General features: G+C 39.4%; 1 protein-coding gene across 2 annotated transcripts in view; it reads left to right on the forward strand.

Annotated features, from left to right (window-relative positions):
• CHN2 (chimerin 2) overlaps positions 1 to 22,297 on the forward strand; it is a 194,124-nt gene that overhangs the window by 150,816 nt on the left and 21,011 nt on the right. For both annotated transcript variants that reach the window (XM_039524781.1, XM_039524782.1), the window contains 4 exons: positions 4,625 to 4,702; positions 16,524 to 16,608; positions 19,006 to 19,179; positions 21,132 to 21,209. In XM_039524781.1, coding sequence (XP_039380715.1) covers positions 4,625 to 4,702; positions 16,524 to 16,608; positions 19,006 to 19,179; positions 21,132 to 21,209 — 415 coding nt within the window. The remainder of the gene's footprint in view (positions 1 to 4,624; positions 4,703 to 16,523; positions 16,609 to 19,005; positions 19,180 to 21,131; positions 21,210 to 22,297) is intronic.

Raw genomic sequence — 22,297 nt, forward strand, 5'->3', positions numbered from 1 at the left:
TGCTTGGGTGGCAAAAAACATAGAGCCACCCCTGGCTCAATGTCTACCATTGTTTCTCATGGAGAGCTTGTAACAACACAGAAGCCTCTTTTTAACTTTCTCCTTCCATTCTCTTTTGCAGTAGGATCAACGTACTGATTTAATATTTTGTAAACACAGCCTTTAGCTCAGTAGCCCTCACGACCATTTCCCTGGGCTCCTTTGTGACTTGTGGCTTATTAACAATTCACTTGGAATGCTGTAGCATCCATGCTTCTTTTGAGATGGCTGCTCTGAGTGTCACAGGCAGAACTCTTTCAGGAGGAAATTAGAAAAAAAAGTCAATGCAGTTTGTAAGATTAACACAGTGTGTGTCATCTCCACATTGTCTTTTTGACTCAGGCAGAATGTACCATTCTGTGTACTGTGGAGCATATCACACCAGTGAGGAAACAGGCAACACTTTGTTCATTAAGGGCTCAGTTGTGGATTTGCCACAATACCTGGGCATGGAGCAAGAAGTGGTTGTGCTGCCCCAGGAGCGGCCCAGAAAAACAGATTGTGACTCAGAGAGGCATGATCTGCTTTCTGGTTCATCTCTTCCTCCAAGGCCTGCACCAGCCTTATAGCTGAACCAAAGTATGCCCCTCAGCAGATTAGGGGGTGGAGCCAGGGCTCTCCCACTTACCCACCCCTGCTTGTCCATCCCATCCACTTGCATGGGGGCTGTAGAGGGAGATGCAGCAGACCCATGGGGGCTGTTCTCCCTCCCATGCATCTACCCACAGTATGGCTATCTGGTGCAGGGGGACAGCAAGGCATTTTTTGCTCCTTTATTCCCTCGCACAGGCATGCAGGATGAGCCACAGCCTGGCCTTTACTTTTAGCAACTCTTGAGAGCTGCCCGCACAGCTAAAATTGAATTTATGCAACAACAACAACAACAACAAACTGAAGATTTTTCTATAAATATTTATTCTTTCTTAACCCCCAAGTCCTTTTGTTAGCAAACAAAGTTAGTCATGTTTTGTGGAGGATTCAATTCAAATCATTCAATAATCTCATTCTAAAAAGACATGCTGAAAATGCTGCCACATCTAAACAATGCTTTCCCTTCCCTTACTATCTAATTCTGGTTTAGTGATATTTACTGTACTGTAAATGCCCAACTTACTGTACAGTGCACATGGCTTACTGAGCGACTAAGCAGCTAAAATCCTACATTCCATGGAGATCCCCTGATCCTCTCTACATCTTACATTTGGTTTTCGATTGTTATCAATGTAAATATTTTGTTAAAACTAGCAACATATTTTCAGCCATCAGGAGCCTCCATGTTAGCCAGAGGTATGTTAGCCTTAGCAAGAAATATTCTTTAAGTTAGTTGACACAATGTCCTGTACAATAGATCTTTTAAAAAGAAAGGGATGGGGGGAATGAATAAAATGAATTGCTTTTGAACTCTTGGACTGCATTGGGGCATGGGGAAGGAACGGAGCATCAAGGTTCATTACTTTGAGAACAGTTCAACTTGTTTGATTTTGCTGCTATTTGTCCTTTAAGTAGGGGGGAGGGGGAAATTTGTGTCCCATAGTATTGTGCCCTGAATCAGATCAGTTTTCAGCATCCTTTGTTAGATATTGAATCTAGTGTGGCTTCATATGATCAAGCCTGTTAAGAGAATGCATTTACTGTGCATCTGCCTGTTATACATCCTGTGTTTGTAGTGAATCCTATTAAACAAATACCTGACAAAGGCATCAGCATGGTGATAAAGCAACCTAGTGGATGAATACGATTTCAAATACAATAAACAACAAATACTGATCTGCCCTAGACATACACATGAACTGGGTTATCTTGGTTCTCCTTCTTTAAGTCAATTAGTTTAAACAATCCTTTGAGAAATGCCCGTATTTCCATTAGGTACTATGTCTGTCCTTAAGATGACATGTAATATTTTAAAAGTAATGTTTTCTTATATGTAGATATTTTAAGATATACATTATATCATCATAATCCTGTAGTTTGAGTGTCACATCCACAATGTTATGTAAAAATATAGCTTATATAATGGGATTTTTATCAGTCCAGAGGCATCAATGCAAATGCTAAAGTATTATGAGGAAGCTGACCTCTCTGACCTTGATTCAGTCACGCTAGATATCAGAGAGGAACTATTTCATGTTTACGTTGAGGGTTCATAGCTACGTAAGTGTTTTAAAAAAAAAATGTCCAAAGTTAGTTACTGGATTACGATTTTCTCTGTCAATGTAACAGATAAATTTAAACTTATTTGAAGCTGAAGTGCTGAAATATAACATGCTGATGTTTAGGACAAAAGCCTTAAAGTGATGTGTTGATGCCCTAAGCTTTCTTTCCTAAGGGCCTTATCCTGCTCCCATTGAAATCTATCCCTCTGAGGAGATCACTGTTATCCTCATTGAATGGGAGCAAGAACAGATCTTAAATGAGTGTTAACATGATTCCCTGAGGTAGATGCTGAAGATATTTGGGACAGGTATAACATTCCTCTGGATCTATGCCCCTAATGTCTGCTGGGGCTAGATACATGCATCAAATTGTACGTCCTGTCCTAAAACACTAAATGTCTGATTAAGAGCCAATCCACTAGAGAAGATTTTTTTGGGCTCAAAGCTCTGATTTCTGATCTGGCAGTGAACAGGATGTATTAATTGAAGGATGCACAGAATAGCACCAGACAACACCTCAGGGCTGAGCAATGTCAATGCAGCATGTTTAGAACTCCCTGCTGATCAGTTAACAGTGCCACTCAGTTGTGCTTTCAGTTGGAAAAGAGGGTGAGAGTGGCAACTGCTTATTTAGCAAGAGGAGCCTCAGTGGAAACAGTAACTAACTACCAAGGCTTCTAAATCTGATAGGGGAGAGAAAGAGAGAGAGAGTTTATGCTGCCAATTACGTGGAAAAGAAAGGGAAGAGGAGTACATTCAGGACAGAAACAACTACGTCATGTCACATTTGAAAAGCTGATTTTGCAGGTTACAGAACTTGTTAAATGCCCTAAGTAGGGCACTATATGAAATTACACAGCCTGATCTTACTGATGGTTGGCCATCTGTCCCTGCGGGCTTTCATACCAGGAGAGCATAATTTTTACTGAGAGCATGTAAACTATGTGGTGGTATTGTTTTAAGTCAGTAAATTAGATGAACCCCCTAGGATGTCTAAGGGATTGGGATGTGGGTAGAGCCAAAGGAAGAAACGACTTCACAAATTAACAAAAGTTAAGTCTGTTTAGATCATTTAATTTGCTTTTGTCTTTGGGTTCAAGTATGGAAAAGAATGGGCATATAGGCAGAAACAAAGGGTGGCAGGGCTATTACTGGTCAGTTTCAGAAGCAACTCTCCCGGTTATATTGTCCACCCCTGTAGTACCTTCCCTCTGAGCATGTCAAGCACATTACAGACACTAGAGAATGAAGCCTCACAATATCCCTGTGAGGTGGGTAACTATTATCCTCATTGTACTGATAGAGAAACAGAAATGAAAAGATTGTGACCTGCCCAAGGTCATTCAGAAGGCTGTGGCAGAGATGGGATTAGATTCCCTGTACTGGGCTTTAACCACGTTATCCTTTCTCCCAAACATATATACTACAGAAACTAGAGTGGGGGAACAGCTGGACTGGTGCCACTTAGGCCCCAGACCTGCCATCCGATCTGTGCAGGATGCATCCCTTGCATCTCTGCAGAGCTCCGTTGTCTTCCATGGGCCTCTGCACGGGCTAAGGGTCTCCCCGTGTGATCAGATTGAATGGCTGGGGGCTTAGTTTCCAAATTTTACTGAATGTGATCTAATTGCTCACTGCTAAGTGGACCCCAACAAAATGCATGTCACAGAAATGCTATTAATCTTTGGAGTGCTACTGGGTTTTTCACTTGCGCAGGATATGAAAAAGAAGAGATTTTTAGCCCTGCAAGATTAAACAATCATCAGGGTTTAAAGGGTTTAATCCATTGGTGTTCAGACCAGAATGGCTCATAAGTCTCCAGGTCTGAGTGTAATTGGATGCAGCATCAGAGCCTTTTCTTTTTTTTTCAAACATGCTACCAACTAGAAGTGATCTTTCCTCTGAAATTTGTTGTGGCATGAGGCCGTAAAGCTGTCTCCCTGCCTGTATTTCTTCAGTGTCTCGCTGGATACCATTGCTGCGGGGGAGGGGGAGTTTTGTTCAGTACATGAATTCTGACTATTGTTTCAGGCACACGTCTGCCTTAAGAAATAGCACAAAACAGGCCGTTACTTATTCAGATGCAGAAGCTCCTTCCATCACACAAGACAGCCCATTCAAGTCACATGCCAGAGGTCTCTGCAGAATGGGCTGCAGCTGCTTCAAATCTGCTGTCTAACATTAGAAGCAGTTGGACAAACCTGAGTACAGTAAGCCTCCCAGCCTCAGAGGAAGACAGGGAAAAGATCTGGGATCCAAGCACTATGTTCTCTGAGGATCTGTGGCTTGAAAATGAGAAAAATTGTGCTGTTGTTCACAAGTCTAAGCGGGGAAGGAAACGTCAAGAGCTGCTGGCAGTGGCATTGGGGGTGAAGGCAGGAGTAAAGGGGGCACTATTATGGCAACCTCTGAAACTCTTTGCCTATTCACAGATCACCTCTTTGGTCAGAAGAGCAGCTTTAACTCAAAACGACAACCATTTCAACTATGAAAAAGCACACAATTTTAAGGTAAGAACAGCTTTGGAATGCTTCTGGTTTAAAGATTTGGTTTTTTCCCTGTGTAAAGTTTTGCACTGAGATTATATATTTCCATGTAACTCTTTATGCCACATCCAAGAGGAGTATTTCAGAAAGTAGTTTTCTTCCTGTGTTAAGATCCATTGGTTGTATAGTTCTTAACACATGCTGACAGGGCTATTTAATGTGAGTAACAATCTCTCTCTCAGAGCACAAGCAAAGTCAAGAACCTACTTGATCCTGCCAAATTACAGATTGATATTTGAGCTCCTTAGACCCAAATGTATTTTATTTGTTTCATGGAAATGATACTTCAGATTGGTCATCTTAATCTTAAAATGTGTCAGTTTTGATAATAAAAATCTCACTTCTGAAAATCTAGATTTTTATAGTGGGGTGTAAGTGCCATTTTAACAATACACATTTGTGCTATTTCTGTTTGCACAAAGTTATGAAAGCCCCAGTACCTACTAACAATAAAACAAAGTGCTGTGGTGGTATTGTCTGATATCTTTTGTTCATGCACCGTATGCCAAGGAAATGCTCTTGGAGCTATTGGATATAGGCTTGTGCTTGCTTGTCAGACTAAAATGCATAGCTATACAAACTCAGGGATGCTTAAACAGATTGTCTTGTTGCTGGCTTATAGATCCAAAATCAGATTCTTTTTTCAATCACAGCGTCTGGAATGCTGTGTGCGCTGGGGAAGTGACTCAGTCTTTGAAACTAAGCTCCCAGTCATCTTGCTCTAACATCTTTTGCCAGAAGGACTGAGTTAGTTCCAGAGTGTGCCAATCCCCAGTTATCATGGTCAGAGCTGTCAAAAAGTGGTTTGCTGGTAATTGGGAGTGGATACAAAGTGTCTGAGGGGAATGAAAAGGAGATAAACAAGAGAAGAGACATGCATTATACTCCCTTAATTCCTCTATTTTCTTAATGCTCCCTGGGGATGATAATCTAGATCATTGTCAGAATAATTTGACTCATTATCAGAAATAGTATTTTATCATGCTGACTTCTGGCCTTTTAATAAAAGGGAAATTAATGTTAATTAAAATTATTTAGCAAGTATGCTTTTCTCTTTGTTCATCTATTATGCGTCTCCCTTAAGAAATTCAATGTCTGTGCTGTGGTTGGAATTCATCAATAATTCAGTATTCCTGAGTAAAACTTTATATTCAACATTTTATACTCCTTGCCATTCCCCCTCCTTAACCCAGCACCCACATAAAAGTCAATATTTATCTCACTGCTAAATACTGAAAGAAATAGGAGAAATATTCTATCCTTTTTTCTTGATTAAAGAATCTTTTATGCTTTCTGGTTTTAGCCTCATTATCATTTAAATATGAAAACTGTTTTAGGTTAACTAGAAATATTTTCTCATGACTGGGACTTTTTTCCACTTTGACCTATACATTCTTTCCTTTCCTCTTCAAAATTCCCCTTGTTTTGGCTTTGATTTATAACTGGAAATGTGCCCAGCAACACTGGTTTTGCACAATCTAGCTGTTATACATCCTTTATTACTTTCTGTTTGAAAAGAGTCAAGTTTAGCTGGTAAATCACATTATTTTAAAATATTTAAATGCGTTGCTTGAAAACAAATTTTAGATAATTATTTTAACCTATAAACAAAATATTAGGGCTGTCAAGCAATTAAAAAAATATTGTGATTAATTGTGCTGTTAAACAATAATAGAATAACATTTATTTAAATATTTTTGATGTTTTCTACATTTTCAAATATATTGATTTCAATTACAACACAGAATACAAAGTGTACAGTGCTCACTTTTATATCTATTTTTATTACAAATATTCACACTGTAAAAAACAAAAGAAATCATATTTTTCAATTCACCTAATACAAGTATTATACTGCAATCTCTTCATTATGAAAGTTGAACTTACAAATGTAGAATTATGTACAAAAAAACTGCATTAAAAAGTAAAACAATGTATAACTTTAGAGCCTACAAGTCCTCTGAGTCTTACTTCAGACAAACAAGTTTGGTTACAATTTGCAGGAGATGGTGCTGCCCAGTTCTGGTTTACAATGTCACCTGAAAGTGAGAACAGGCGTTAGCATGGCACTGTTGAAGCTGGCGTCACAAAACATTTACGTGCCACACGTGTTAAAGATTAAGATGTCCCTTCATGCTTCAACCACCATTCCAGAGGACATAGGCACCAACTTTCTCTGGCGCGGGCAAGTGCTCCCGGTCCTGCCCTGACTCCACCCTGCCCCACCCCCATTCCCTGCCCCTGCCCCATTGAACCCCTTCCCCAAATCCCCACCCCAGCCCCGCCTCTTCCCCGATCACACCGCCTTCCCCCTCCTCCCCGCTCCCTCCCAGCCACGTGAACAGCTGTTTCGCAGTACAAGCGTTAGGAGCTAGGGGGAAGAAGCGGGCACGCAGCATGCTCAGGGGAGGAGGCGGAGGTGAGCTGGGCCAGGGCGCAGGTGGGGAGCTGCTGGTGGGTGCTGAGCACCCACCAATTTTTCCCCACGGAGTCAGCACCTATGCCAGAGGACATGAGTCCATGCTGATGATGTGTTCTGCTTGATAATGATCCAAAGCAGAACAGACCAACGCATACTCCTTTTCATCAGATGCCACCAGCAGAACGTTGATTTTGGTTTTTGGTGGTTTGGGTTCTGTAATTTCCATATCTGAGTGTTGCTCTTTTAAGACTTTTGAAAGCATGCTCCACACCTTGTCCCTCTCAGATTTTGGATGGCTCTTCAGATTCTTAAACCTTGGGTTGGGTGCTGTAGCTATCTTTAGAAATCTCACATTGGTACCTTCTTTGTGTTTTGTCAAATCTGTTATGAAAGGGTTCTTAAAACAAACGTGCTGGGTCATCATCCAAGACTGCTATAACATGAAATATATGGCAGAATGCAGGTAAAACCGAACAGGAGACATACAATCCTCCCCCAAGGAGTTCGGTCACAAATTTAATTAATGCATTATTTTTTTTAATGAGCATCATCAGCATGGAAGCATATCCTCTGGAATGGTGGCTGGCACATGAAGGGGTATACGAATGTTTAATATATCTGGGACGTAAATACCTTGCAAGACCGGCTACAAAAGTACCCTATAAATGCCTGTTCTCACTTTCAGGTGAGATTGTAAATAAGAAGCCGGCACCAGTATCTCCCATAAATGTAAACAAACTTGTTTATCTTAGCGATCAGCTGAACAAGAAGTAGGACTGAGTGGACTTGTAGGCTCTAAAGTTTTACATTTTTTTCCAGGGCTGCCCAGAGGGGGGGCAAGTGGGGTAATTTGCCCTGAGCCTCGCAGGGGCCCCCATGAGAGTTTTTCAGGGCCCCTGGAGCGGGGTCCTTCACTCGCTCCGGGTCTTCAGCGGCAATTCAGCAGCAGGGGTTCCTTCCGCTCTGGGACCCGCCACCAAAGTGCCCCGAAGACCTGTGGCGGGGTGTCCTTCCGCCCCAGGACCCACCGCCGAAGTTCCAGGTCTTCGGCGGCAGTTCGTGGCAGGAGCCCCCCGCCACCGAAGACCCCAGGCCCCCTGAATCCTCTGGGTGGCCCTGTTGTTTTCTGAGTGCAGTTATGTAACAAAAATAATCTACATTTGTAAGTTACGCTTTCACAAAAAAGAGATTGCACTACAGTACTTGTATGAGGTGACTTGAAAAATACAATTTATTTTATCATTTTTACGGTGCAAATATTTGTAATAAAAATAATAATATAAAGTGAGCACTGTACACTTTGTATTCTGTGTTGTAACAGAAATCAATATATTTGAAAATGTAGAAAACATACAAAAATATTTAATAAATTTCAATTGGTATTCTATTATATAATAGTGCAATTAATCATGATTAATTTTTAAATCACAATTAATTTTTTGAGTTAATTGCGTGAATTAACTGCAATTAATCAACAGCCCTACAAAATATGGATTTTAGGAAAGAAACATTTTTAAAATAAAATGTAACCTAGAAAGCTAGGTCACTCTGAAGTGTTACGTTTACTTAACAACACAAATATTACTCACCACTCAAAAATCTACAGTCTTCTATAGGATGATACTAAGATGCACATAGTGGCTAAAAAAATCGTGAACAATGTGCTAATAGTGGAATATTTAAATTAAACAGTCAGCCACTTTAAGTTTTAAATCTATTGACACATTCATAAAAAAGTTTAGTAATACAAAAAAGAGAAAATTGTTGGAGGGTTTTTGAAGCTTAAGTTGTCATAGACATGTACACAATACTAATATGGGACTGTGGAACCTAAGTAAAATATTATGGGCTATTTCATAGGGATGCAAAGAGGTGTTTTGCCCTTTTTTATTTTACTGAACACTTAAAATGTATTGTACTATATATTTTGCTGTATATGGACAGGGATTTCATGACAGAGTCCCTCAGAATGTTTGGCATGTGTTATTGTCAATAAATGCACACTAAAAAATCTTTACCTTGGCACATTTAAACCTCTTGGAATGATGAGTCTTTAAAAAAAAAGACTACATATTTGGTATAGCGGATTAGAAATATTGTGTAACAAAGTAAAACTGGCAGAAAGGGAACAAGCAAAAAAAGGAGATGGGTACAAAATTCAGAGCCAGATCTAGACCACCTTGTGCTCTTTTAAAAAGGCACACCTGAGACACTGATATGGATCCATCTTTTCTGATTTTGACTCTTCATCTCCCAAAGTTCAAGGTGTTCAAGCCAAATAATTAACTATAAGGATCTAGGATGTGTTTTGCATGCTTAATACCGATGTTGAATTTTAAATCGCTATATGAGGGAGTTGGTATAAAAGTTACAGCCTGTTGTGCACTTTGTATTTGAATAATATTGTGAGGAAGGTCATGCCAGATGCTAGTGGATATATTGTACGTATAGTGGTGGAGGGAGTGGAAAAGAGCAAAACCAGACTTTCTGTCTTTGCCCCATCAAAGTAACTGCACGAGCAAGGGGACCACTCCTTCTTAGTGGCTTCGGAGAGGCACAATTGACCCTGCACAGGCTGGGGAAAATTTAGAACCAAGACCCTGCCCTCCTACTCATAAGCCAGCAAAACTGGCCTGCTGTGGGGAGCGCGCTGCACTATACAGAAGGATGGTTTAGCATGCACATCCTTCCTTTGCATCCTGCAGCTCCTCAAGGGATCGCAGGCACAATCTCTTCCAGAACTTGCCTTGGAGCAGTGCACCTTTGTAATGCCAGTGTGGAGCAGTGTAAAAAGCAGACAATCTAACCCTGTGTTAGGGCAAACTGTTGAAGTCCTTCCCATGACCATTCTTTTTGGTCCTAAACTATGACAGCAAACGTCCTCTATTTTTTGGAAATGGCTGAACAGTTTACATTGTATCAGACTAGTGTTCAGAAACTGAAATTAAAAATGGAGTAGATTCATTAGCTGGCACATCTGGGAGTGGAGAGGACTTGTATATCAATAAAGAAAGTAAGTCCTTGAGGCCAGGTCTTGATGGACAAAAAGGTGCTTTCTTCAATTGTATTAGCTCATTTGAGTTAGCTTAACGTAACTAGAAAGTTCCCTCAACTCTCATTAAGGTCCTGATCCTGCAAACACTCATACAAGTGGTTAACTTCACTACCTTGAGTAGTCCCATTAACTTCAACAGCACTACTCATGGTAGTAAAGTGAAGCAGGTACGTAAATATTTGCAGAATTGAAGTCTAAGGGCAAGGCTACACTGGAGTTGGAGGTGTAACTTCCAATTTGGGTAGACATACGGATGCTAGTTTTGATCAAGCTAGCATGTTAAAAATTGAAGTGTCTCTGCAGCAGCATAAATGGCAGGAGTGCAATCCTACCCTGAAACCTGGGTACTTATTTGAGCAATTAGCCCATCTTGCTGCCCATATCACCATGGCTATGCTGCTATATTTAGCACGCTAGCTCGTTCAAAGCTAGTGCACCTATGTCTACGCAAGCTCGAAATTATACCTCCAGCTCCACTATAGACATAATCTAAAGACACAGGCTAGCACCTTTTAAAATGTTTCCGCTCCTTGTGATATAGACTCAGGAGGGAGTTAACTCAATTGAGCTAACATAACTGAAGAAAACATACTTTTTATCCATTGAGACCAGGGGCGGCTCTAGACATTTCGCCGCCCCAAGCAGGGCGGCACGCCGCGGGGGGCGCTCTGCCGGTCGCAGGTCCCACGGCTCCGGTGGACCTCCCTCAGGCGTGCCTGCGGAGGGTCCGCTGGTCCCGCGGCTCCATTGGACCCTCCACAGGCACGCCTGCGGGAGGTCCACCAGAGCCGCCTGCCGCCCTCCCGGCGACCGGCAGAGCGCCCCCCGCGGCATGCTGCCCCAAGCACGCGCTTGGCGTACTGGGGTCTGGAGACGCCCCTGATTGAGACGTCGCCTGAGCTAGTCAAGTCACAGCAAATGGGGAATGGCATATATTCTAGAGTTACCTTTTACAAAACAGATCTCACTTTTTATAACAGAAATTAACAAAGGACCAGATTCTGCCCTCACTTATTATTACACTACACAGTCCTCTGCATTTCCCATTACCACAGATTTCAAGTGGTATTGTGCCCGTTTCTACATTGATAGTAATGTTTGTTGAACTCTGTGCCAGCACAGAGTCCCAGGACCATCAATGGGGACCAAAGGAGATGCCTCGAGACAACAGCATGCAGTTTATTGTTGTATCAGGGCCCAATGCAGGACAGAATTTGGCCCATTATTATTGTAGAACTTTAGAAGTGACCTCAGTTCTTCATTGCAACGTATAAAATTTAGTGAGCAGTAAGGGTTTTAATTATGGCATGTAGACTCAATGTTTTTTTAATGTCTTTTTTTTTAATTACACCTTTGTGAGAAGTGACATTTTCATTGTCCCAAAACAAAACTGTTAATGGATTCAATTCTGTTCCCACTGAAACCAATGGGAGTTCTGCCATTGATTTCAAAGGGATTCAGTTCAGGCCCCAGAGCTGAGGTAAAGTGTTCCTGCTTTCAACTGAAAGTCTGAAAATCTCTTCTTCTCGTTTGATACGAAAGGAAAAAAGCCTCAAAACCAGGTTAGATAACCAAAAAATTATCTGAAAGCAGCTCTGCATATTTCATATGAAGAGCACACATGTCTGCCCAAGGCAGTTCTTCATTTGCTGCTGTAGTATTGTTTTATTAATGGATTCACTCAGTGGCCTTGGTGAAATCACTTAACTTTTCTGCCTTATTTTCCTCATTTGTGAAATAGAGAGAATACCTACCTCACAGTGATATTGCAACTATTAATGGCTGTGTAAAGCATTGTACACATGCAGATTCTCAGAGAAAGATGGAAGGGACATTAAAGAGACAGTATGGAAGCAATGGTAGTAGAGAGGTGAAAGTAAAGGAAACAGAGAAGAGCATCACTAATGAAGACAAAATGTAATATGTGTGTGTGTGAGAGGGAGAGATTAATATGAAGAAGAAACTCCTTTTCAGTGAAAGAACTGGAGAGAAAGAAAAACACAAAGAAAGGAGATATAAATATGGAAAATGAAAGGAGATGGCATGGAGATGAATAGAGTGAGTCAGACAGTGGGAGAAGGGAAAAGAAGAAACTAAAGAAGGGAATAAGCAGGAAAACACATTTTTAGACTAACATTTTGTTGAACTATCTCACAGACAACTCATATCTCTGGACCGTACGTTTGGAGCAAAGGGATGGGATTTTGAGCACTTATGCAATATTAATACTATTGAGTCCCCTGCATTCTACAGCTAAATAGTGGTGGGAAAAGACAAGAAAAAAGTTTACCAGAATGTACATCAGACCCTTTCCTTATTGGGGTGAGTAGGGGATATTGACCCCAAAACCTCAGCTAACATCGAGAATTGACCCTTACTGTTTCTTTTTAAAGGTTGGGAGTCTGCAAGGACACCAGCACAAGCAGCTCAACACTAACTCAACAGTCCAAAAATCTGAAAGGGGGCGGGGGGACTCAGAAAGTTATCTTGATAACTTCAAGAAGCCTATGCCCAATTCAGTAGATAGTGGTGTGATCATAGGGACACGGGTACAAGACCAAAAATATCATCCTATCTCAAAATACTATGACTGCCTCGGAACCCTTGCACAGTATAAAATAGCTCCGGGATCAGTTCTGCAGTCGTTTCTCAGGCAAAACTCTCATTTACTGTGACCTTTACTTTCAGCATCAGCCTTAAGAGTCGGTCCGAGCTGAAGTGTTATTTTTTAAAAATACAGACCCTTCTTTTTTATTGACATTGAAAGTAATGGTCAGCCAAACTGCAGACACAGTTCAGATATGTATCTTCAATTACATTAATGCTTATCCAAACTTCCTGAAATTTCATCTAGAAATCTCAAAAGACCACGCTTTTTACTTGTGAGATAGCAGTGTTTCTCTGTTTCTGCTGGACCAGAAATGCTGCAAGACCAGCCTTTCTCATGTAATTTCAGCCAAAACGTGGAGATATGAAAGTAACATTAAATAAATAAATTTAACTGAAATTTTGGGGCATCAAAATCAATGGTAGATGAGGGTGCTCAGCAACTCTCGCTGAAAATAATAATGACCACTTCCCATTTGTGCAAGAAAAGACCAGGATATAATCAGCTACCAATTTCTAAATACTCTACAGCAGGGGTAGGCAACCTATGGCACGCATGCCGAAGGCGGCACACAGGCTGATTTTCAGTGTCACTCACACTGCCCGGGTCCTGGCCACCGGTCTGGGGGCTCTGGATTTTAATTTAATTTTAAAGGAAGCTTCTTAAACATTTTAAAAACCTTATTTACTTTACATACAACAATAGTTTAGTTATATACTATAGACTTATAGAAAGAGACCTTCTAAAACCGTTAAAATTATTACTGGCACACAAAATCTTAAATTAGAGTGAATAAATGAAGACTCGGCACACCACTTCTGAAAGGTTGCCGACCCCTGCTCTACAGTGTGATCAGTTAAATGATACTTTTATGTGAAGTGAACAAGCAGGCCTTAAATAGCCTAGAAACTGTGGTGCAGTTTTAATAATGCTGAACAACCTTTTACAATCATCTTTCATAGAAGATTAGCTTTTGTAACACTTTGTGAAGCAAGAGATACGAGACTCTAAAGATTAGCGATATCCCTCAGACAATTTCACGCTCATAGTTAAATGTAAGTGCAGACCCACACATTATAGTTACATATCTAAGATTGGTAGCACTGCAGTTATAGATAATTGTGTCTGCAATTTTGTACCCACAACATTATGTTGGAGGCCACATTTTAAAATTTAAGCCTAAAACTCCAAGGACAAGATTCTCAGCTGATGTAAATCAGTGTCAGTGAAGCTATGCTATTTGCACCAGCTGGGGATCTAGCTTTAAATGCATGTTAGCTGATCTCTGTAAGACAACCTTTGAATTGAGCAAGAAGCGATAGAAACACACACATATCAGCAAGGCTTACTACAAATAAGTGTTTCCCATTAGTATATGTTTTAGTGAGAGCTAATACATTTCAGAAGTGTAATTTGAGTTGGTCAAATGTTCCAGTTTAAGCATTTTAGTACCAAAAGAGATGGAAAAATTAGCATTGCTTTAAGCTAAATAGCGATTGCTTTACAGCTGCAATTAGTTACATAATTATTGACTACATGGATAATTAGGAGTAATTTGTTGTCAAGCTATGCTAAGTGAAAATGTAGTTTTTAATCATCAAGCTAGAAAGATAGTAAGATATTTAAAAATACTTCATTTTGCCAAGGAAGCAATGTTGTTATCAATTAATACAAACTCGTTTCAGAAAAAAGTAAAGTGAATCAGGAAAATGGGGGAAGCATTAGTTTGGTTTATTAATTAATACATGTTTTCCAAGACAAATGGATGGAAATATTTGAATATGTTTGTAGCTGTTCATAGAATATCAGGGTTGGAAGGGACCTCAGGGGTTATCTATCCAACCCCCTGCTCAAGCAGGACCAATTCACAACTAAATCAAGTTCTGTTACCACTGAACTTGAGAGCAAATGGTGCAATACCATTGAAGCCTTTAGTTACACAAGGTATTGATTTTAGGGTGACCAGAGAGCGAATGTGAAAAATTGGGATGGGGGTGGGGGGTAATAGGAGCCTATATAAGAAAAAGACCCAAAAATCAGGACTGTCCCTATAAAATTGGGTCACCCTGATTGATTTGGCCAAGACAGTTAGTAAAATCTATAACGTATGTTGTATTTTTGTGCAATTTTGTTTGGTATTATTTTCAGACAGAGAGCTCTGATTTCATAACAACATGACAAATCTTTGAATTGCATGAGCTGTGATTTCTTGATGCAATACACTAATGCAAAATGCAATAATGCTGTAGACATAGCAAGGCCATGATATTAGTAAGCTGTCTGCTTGATTGAAAATTGTGTATCGTTTATTTGGAAAAGGGCAATAACTGCACTTTCCCCAACTAAATATACTTTATTAAAAATTAAAATAAGAAACTTTTTCCCCAGCCAGTAGTGACCTTTCAACAAAGTACCCAGGGGATTTAAAAAAAAAAAAAAAGGGAAAGGATTAGTCAACAGAGAGGAAGCATTGGCAGCCTCAGTGTGCACAGTTTATATTTTGTTAAATAAAGTCTCTGGGCAGATCTAGCCCATGCTGTGTACATTTACACAGGACTATACTTGACTATTTACCATGCTGCTCAATGAAAATTAAGTGCACGCTCTCCCAGACCAATTGCAAAGGGCTCGAAAGGTGCCAGTGTTAATTTTGCACTAGATAGCCATGTTTTAAATGATCCCCCATTATAGATTTTTTAAAATGCTGTTGGTGAAGCAAGTGTTTTGTGCAAAAGGCAGCTGAGGAAACTGTTCTGTCTGCTCTTTTAATGCCATTTTCCCCTTATTGTACTGATGTGGGGATTGTAGTAAAATGAGACTATTAGTTATTCAGGTGGTTTGGTAGGGGGAGTAGTTTGCCTATGTCTGTAATTGATTCAGACGTTCAAAAACAGATGATTGCCCAACTTTTGCCTAGAATCTCTACACAAATTGTTAATTACTCCTTTTGATTCCCTTGGCTTTAACTTTATTATTTTTTTTAATGGTGCAAATGCCCACATGATGGAGCCATGCCATAATCCTATTGTACTAATACCTATGCGATATTCAAAATATTAGAACTTTGAAGCTGCATGGGGGGGGTGTCAAATTTTGCCCTCAGTACCCTAGTCAAGTCCCCCTGAAATCAATAACCATTGTGAAAGCATATTGGAAAGCAGAATTTGGCCACAGCATGACAGCAGAGAGAATTCAGTGGAAGAAAATATCTCCCTCTCTTTCCAATGGTCTTTTGCAGAGTGGGTGAATCTCTGAAGCTTTCTGATTTTATTTTAGCTAGTCCAGTAAAAAGAATCACTACAACTCCTTGGATTATTTGTTTTATTTTTGTCCATTTTGATAGTGGACTAAACCCAGTTACCACTTCTGCATCTGCACTGAACTCAATGTAGGTATAGAATCATAGTGACACAAAAGAAACACATCAACTGGCAAAAAAAAATGTTTTAAAAGTAATTTGTTTCTATGCCATACAGTATCCAGTTCTGTGTTATGATAGGCCTATTGTGAGATAAGAGAACATAAAGATCAAAGCACATTTATTTTCCCAGGATTTATTTCATACAGACTTTGGAAAGAAGTGTGTACTGTATGGTGAAGACTTACTCCTACTGAGTCCTTTGTTGTTTATCTCTTTTACTTGTTCCAGCTGTCAGACCATCTGCCTCCTGATGACCCCATTTTTTTGATTGTATTACAGGTCTACACATTCCGAGGTCCACACTGGTGTGAATACTGTGCCAATTTCATGTGGGGGCTCATCGCTCAGGGAGTCAGGTGTTCAGGTAGCTTTACACATTTAATTTATCTTGGTTCTTCCTTCTGAAAAATAAAAGGGTAAGCTCCGGGAGGGAGGAATGGGGGACAGTTTCATAAAATGTAACAAGAAATTGCTATCTAATTAGTCCAAAGGCTGAATTTGCTGTAGTTTAGCCCTTTTCAAGAAGTGCTGAGCTCTAGGTACACATTTTAAGAATAACAATAAGGAATGGGAGTTGCACAGAAATCAGGATCCAGTCCCAGTGTTAGCAAGGGAGAATAAGGAGGGAGATCTTTCCACTTTTCATATCTGAAGAAAAGAGAAACTAGCAGCACCAGGGGTTTTTTTTTGTTTGTTTGTTTGTTTTTTACTTATCCTGATTGTTTCTGAACTCCTGTAGGGCCTTACAAGAATATGTAAACATATTGGGAAGAAGATGGTGCTATATTTTCCTTTGGAAAACTTGATTTTTTTTTCCTAAACAAAGGACATAGAAATATTGTCCTGTTTATTTTTCCTGCTTAGTTGGCTTCGAAGTGGAGGCATTTCTCCATGGACATCTTTATAACACTACGTTGGCAACGTGTATGCCCCAGTATTTTGGTTTACGTTTTTCATCAGCATCTTGTAAATCATCTTCCTTATGGTAGTGTCAGGTTTTGTTTTATATGTTTGTACATATTAAGAAACAAGATCTGAAGATGGCACAAAGCCAGCCTCAGCTAGACTTCATAATTCCTCTTTTTGCCACTCACTCTTGAAAAATGTCCTCCTCTGGGAAAAGATGATCACCTTTGACCAATAAAAATACCATATGTTGCTACAAACCTCAAAATATCCTACCCTGTGGAAAAGAAAAAAATGTTACCCTCATTTACAAAATAATTAATTTCCTGGTTTTTCTTTTTCTTTAACCTTTTTTTTCATTTGTTTGCTACATTTCTGCAATAAACCAAGAACCATTACGCCATGATTTTGTTTGATGCAGGAATGGAAATTTTTTTTGATGCATCACATGCAAATTTTGGTAACTACATTCTGCTAACCGAAATTCTCCTTCCACTTTCAGTTGAAGATAGTGCTCCCTCTCACTTCCTGTCCTAACCTTATGGGTGTTAGTTACAGTGCACTAATTAACAGCAGCCACTTGCAACCCCACATCAGACTGAATCTGAGGGATGGGTAAAGTGACACCACATAAAATTTGTATAGCAATTTGAGGGTCCTTTAAGATAATAGTTGATTTATAAATTTAAGGTATCAATACATGCATGGCCCACTTATTGTACTTAACTACTTCATCTCCTTACCTACAGATGGGTCAGAGGCAAGACAAAGAGTATAAAAATGAAATAAAAAAAGGAAAATTAATAACCATTTACTGATCAGGCTATTTAATCCTCAGTGTAAATGGGTAAAAATTGACCATGTGAATCTAATGAATATTGTTGGATTTGTTCCCCTAATTTAAAATATGTAACCTATGAAAAGGCTTATTTATTTAGTATGAAGCTTAACACTTTCCCGCATTAAATTACCAACATTTAACTCTAAGTAGACAAACAAGTTTTTTCTTAACCTCACATGAAATGTTTTGCAAGAACCTTGAAAACAATAAAGGGAGTATCCTAAATGCAGCTGGCCAGATTTACTTAGATTTCACTGAACAATAATCCATTATGCAGTAGTTTCTGTCTGAAGAGACCAAATAAACTAAACTGATTCCATTAAACTTATAGAAGGTTTGATTTATTTTTTTTAGTGACAATTTGATTTTGTTTGATTGACATTTTATGGAACGTAATATTGAGATGTGTTTCAAGTAGTTCAGAGAGTTGTTTAAAATTTTAGTAGTTCAGCCAGTAATCAATATGCAAAAGGTATATTTGCCTTACCAGTGATAATTTCAGGAATGTTCAGGAGCCCTGAATGATTATAGCATAAGGACTTGATTAATAACAAGCACACTTTTGCTTTGCTCCTCTACATACACTATCAGTGAGAAGCAGAACTGGAAATGCTTTACAGTAGAAAGCAAACTTCTGTGAAAAATACATTGGAGTGCAGTCCTTGTTCCTGACCCTGTTTTTTTCCTAACACGCTTTGGGTCTGATGCAAGATAGTCATCTTCTGATCTCTTCTCACTAACTTTTTTCAGGCATCCTCCAACCTCTTCCCTTTTCAGAATCTCAGCATTGCAGTGACCCTCTCTTCTAGGTATTGTATGTCACCAAGTCTTACCAATGTTATTGAGTGAGTCAGCCACAGGAGTCACTAGAGAGCCATGTGAAGAGTTTTTGTGTTTGTTTTGGGTTTGTCTGAGGGCTGAGGGTTTTCCTGTTTGTTTGTATAGGCTCATGAAACCATTACTTAGCAAAACCTATCAATGGATGCGTTAATTCTGGCAAAACTTTATTCACAGACTGTGGGTTGAACGTACACAAACAGTGTTCCAAATATGTGCCCAATGACTGTCAACCAGACCTAAAGAGGATCAAGAGAGTCTACTGCTGTGACCTCACTACGCTAGTGAAGGCCCACAACGCACAGAGACCCATGGTTGTGGATATATGCATTCGAGAAATAGAAGCGAGAGGTTTGCATGATTTTCTTTGTTTGACTAGAGTGGAATGTCACTAGGTCTATAATATTACATTAATTGTGATCAAGGAGTAGCAGATACACACACAAATTAAATAAACTTTGAATTACATGTTAAGTTTGGAGAAAAAATAGGCTCAAGTAAATGGAAGAGTGGACAGGAGTAGTTTTTTTTGTAAAAATTCTACTGTTTTCCATTGGCTAGTAAAGTCCAGCTCTGTCATTTCTGAATGCAAATTATTTAAATTGCTTATTTAAAAATATATTAGATATCTCTTCTAGAATGCAAACTATTCATGTCATACTTTTTAAAAGGGCAAACTTTAAACTCATTTATGTGTCTTTTCACTTGGTTCATTTACTTTTGACAGATGTATGGACAATATTTTCATTTCAAAGCAATCAGAGTTTAATTCCGTGCAAGTTATGAATAGTTTTAATTTTAAACTATTTCAGAACATCATGTGCGAGAGAATACAAAAGAAAGGAAATGGCTCATACAAAACATGAAAGAGGAGTGCAACATTTTGTGCCTTGTGGCAAGTCTCTCTTCTAGTGAAATTCACATTACATTCTGTTTCTGACTGATGAATGACATAGCCAAGCAACATGTCACAGCCAAAAAGCCAGCTTGTGATTTGTCTTTTACTGCACTGACATGCATTCCACATTTACAAATTACAATAACACCAAGTGTAAAATGATTACAAGCTAATGATCATGTATGTGTTATTGGTGGCTTGCATGTGAGTTGTGCCACCTGATAAGCCACGTTTCCCCTGTTAGTCATGTTCTGCATGAGATCCCATAATGCTGAATTTTTGACATGATAGTAATCTGCATGGCAACACACTGCTGCCAGACATGGGTATTTCAAAGCAGTGTAGGGGATTTAGCCACACATCTTCCATTAAAATTAATAGAAGATCTGCAGCTAAATCCTCTGTACTGCTCTGCAAATCTCAGCCAGGATTACTGCAAGAACAAGTGGAGAGAGAGGATGGGTTTGAGAGAGAACAGTTTTACTGAAACATAAGTATCTATAATGATAGCAAAGGACACATTAGAAAGCTATATTGCATTTGATATAGAAATATTCTCTCTTTTACAAATGTCAATTAACACTAAATTGGTTGTCCTCTTTCATAATCAGTATCTTAACAGCTGTAAGAACTTTAAAAATCCCTCCTGCTGGGATATTGGTTTTGGTCATGATATAGGCTCAGTAGCTAAGAAAGGCTAGTGTCTGTTTGTTGGGTGATCATATGGGCATGGTCACAATAAGGAACCGGTGAGTTAAAACAAATAACAGCCATGGAAGCCACTTCGACTAGTTGTATCTGCTGTCTTGGACCACCCTTCTTTCCTGTAGGGATGGAAACAGTGCAAGAAGATTTGTGGAGGATAGCAGCAAACAGATCTCCAGTCAGGCAAAGAACAGTGGGAGGGATGTGGTGTGTGAAAGAACAGTGCATGCTGCACATACCAGTTAAGATTGACAGCAAAATCAGAGAGCAAAAAGGGTCACAGGAAGGTAAAGTTAATTGCTGGCATCGCTATAGGTCATTAAGAACACAGACATAGGGAAGGCAGAATTTAAAGCTATAGTAATTACAGACCGAAAAAAAGGAGACCAAATAAGAAGTGATGACACCATGAGCTGCCAGTATAGGCAAATTGCAGTATTTTGTAGCTGATATTGTGTATTCCCTACCAAACTAATAAAATCAGAAAATGTAACCAACTTCTAGTCTTTAAAAATTACCTTAATTCTTCTTTAAAATAGTCAGAAGTTTAACATTAAAATTATTGCTCTTGTCACATTTCATATATGGGATTATTAACATAACATAAAATAACTGTGACTAGATTTGACGAGATTGAATATTTGCTGATATATATCTGTTGATAGCAGAAATAAAGCTAAATCAGATGTTTACCTTGCAGGTTTAAAGTCAGAGGGCCTTTACAGAGTCTCGGGGTTCACTGAACACATTGAAGATGTCAAAATGGCCTTTGATCGAGGTACGGTGTGTTTTAATATTAGATGGGTTTTCAGCTGACCTTTTGGTTTAAAGAGACACTGTTCTTATTGATATCTGGGTGCTCAAATACCATGGTGAGGAAACTGGTCTATAAGCAGAAGCCCAAAATGCTATCTATCTTTTTTCTGATGTTGTTATTTTTTACCAATTTCTGTAGCACTTTTCACATGAATAAAATCATATTTCATTGTTGGAATAAAGTAGATAAACACACAACAAGTAAATGAGGCTAGGGAGGTGAAAGGTGCAGATGATAATGGGCTAGGGCCTTTCACCTCTAGGTTTCCACTTCAGACAGGGACATTCCTGAATGTCTGGAAAGCATCTAGTACATTGTGGATGCTACAATAATAAATAGTAATAAACAGTAATGATCTTTGTCCAGGAAGGTAGACTGCAGTTGTCATTGTGCTGAATGTTATACTCAGTGCTAAAATAGTCAAAGAGCAGTCGTCTTAATAGGCAAGTGGATTTACATCATATATGGGAATTCACAACAAAGGTCCAAAAAAACTGCAAAATCTTTAGCTAATTTTATATAAAGAATGTTTACTTAAAAACCCACAGGATTCTGCAAACCACATAGGCCCTACCACTTAGCTAACAGCACTGTCTGTATGTATGTGTCATAGGGAGACAAGGTGGGTGAAGTAATATCTTTTTTTGGACCAACTTCTGTCGGTGAGAGAGACAAGCTTTTGAGCTTACACAGAGCTCTTCTTCAGGTCTTCAGCTCTGTGTAAGCTCGAAAGCTTGTCTCTCTCACCAGTAGAAATTGGTCTAATGAAAGATATTACCTCACCCACCTTGTGCCTCTAATATCCTGGGACCTACAACAATGCTGCATACAACGTTTGCATGCTTCCCTGTGTATTTGTTTGTGTACTGAATTGCACATGTATCCCATACCTGTGCTGAGTGTTCACATATGCTGAATGGGGAACAGGTACACGCTGTGCACAGGGCATATACCTGTGTTCACGCTGCCTCTTTTTTGTCCGCCACGGTAGTGCTATCGTTTCAGGGGCAGTAACCCAGAGTCCTGTACATCACAGGAGACACTCTGGG

The sequence above is a fragment of the Mauremys reevesii genome, linkage group 2 (genome assembly GCF_016161935.1).
Source record: "Mauremys reevesii isolate NIE-2019 linkage group 2, ASM1616193v1, whole genome shotgun sequence".
NCBI lineage: Eukaryota > Metazoa > Chordata > Testudines > Geoemydidae > Mauremys > Mauremys reevesii.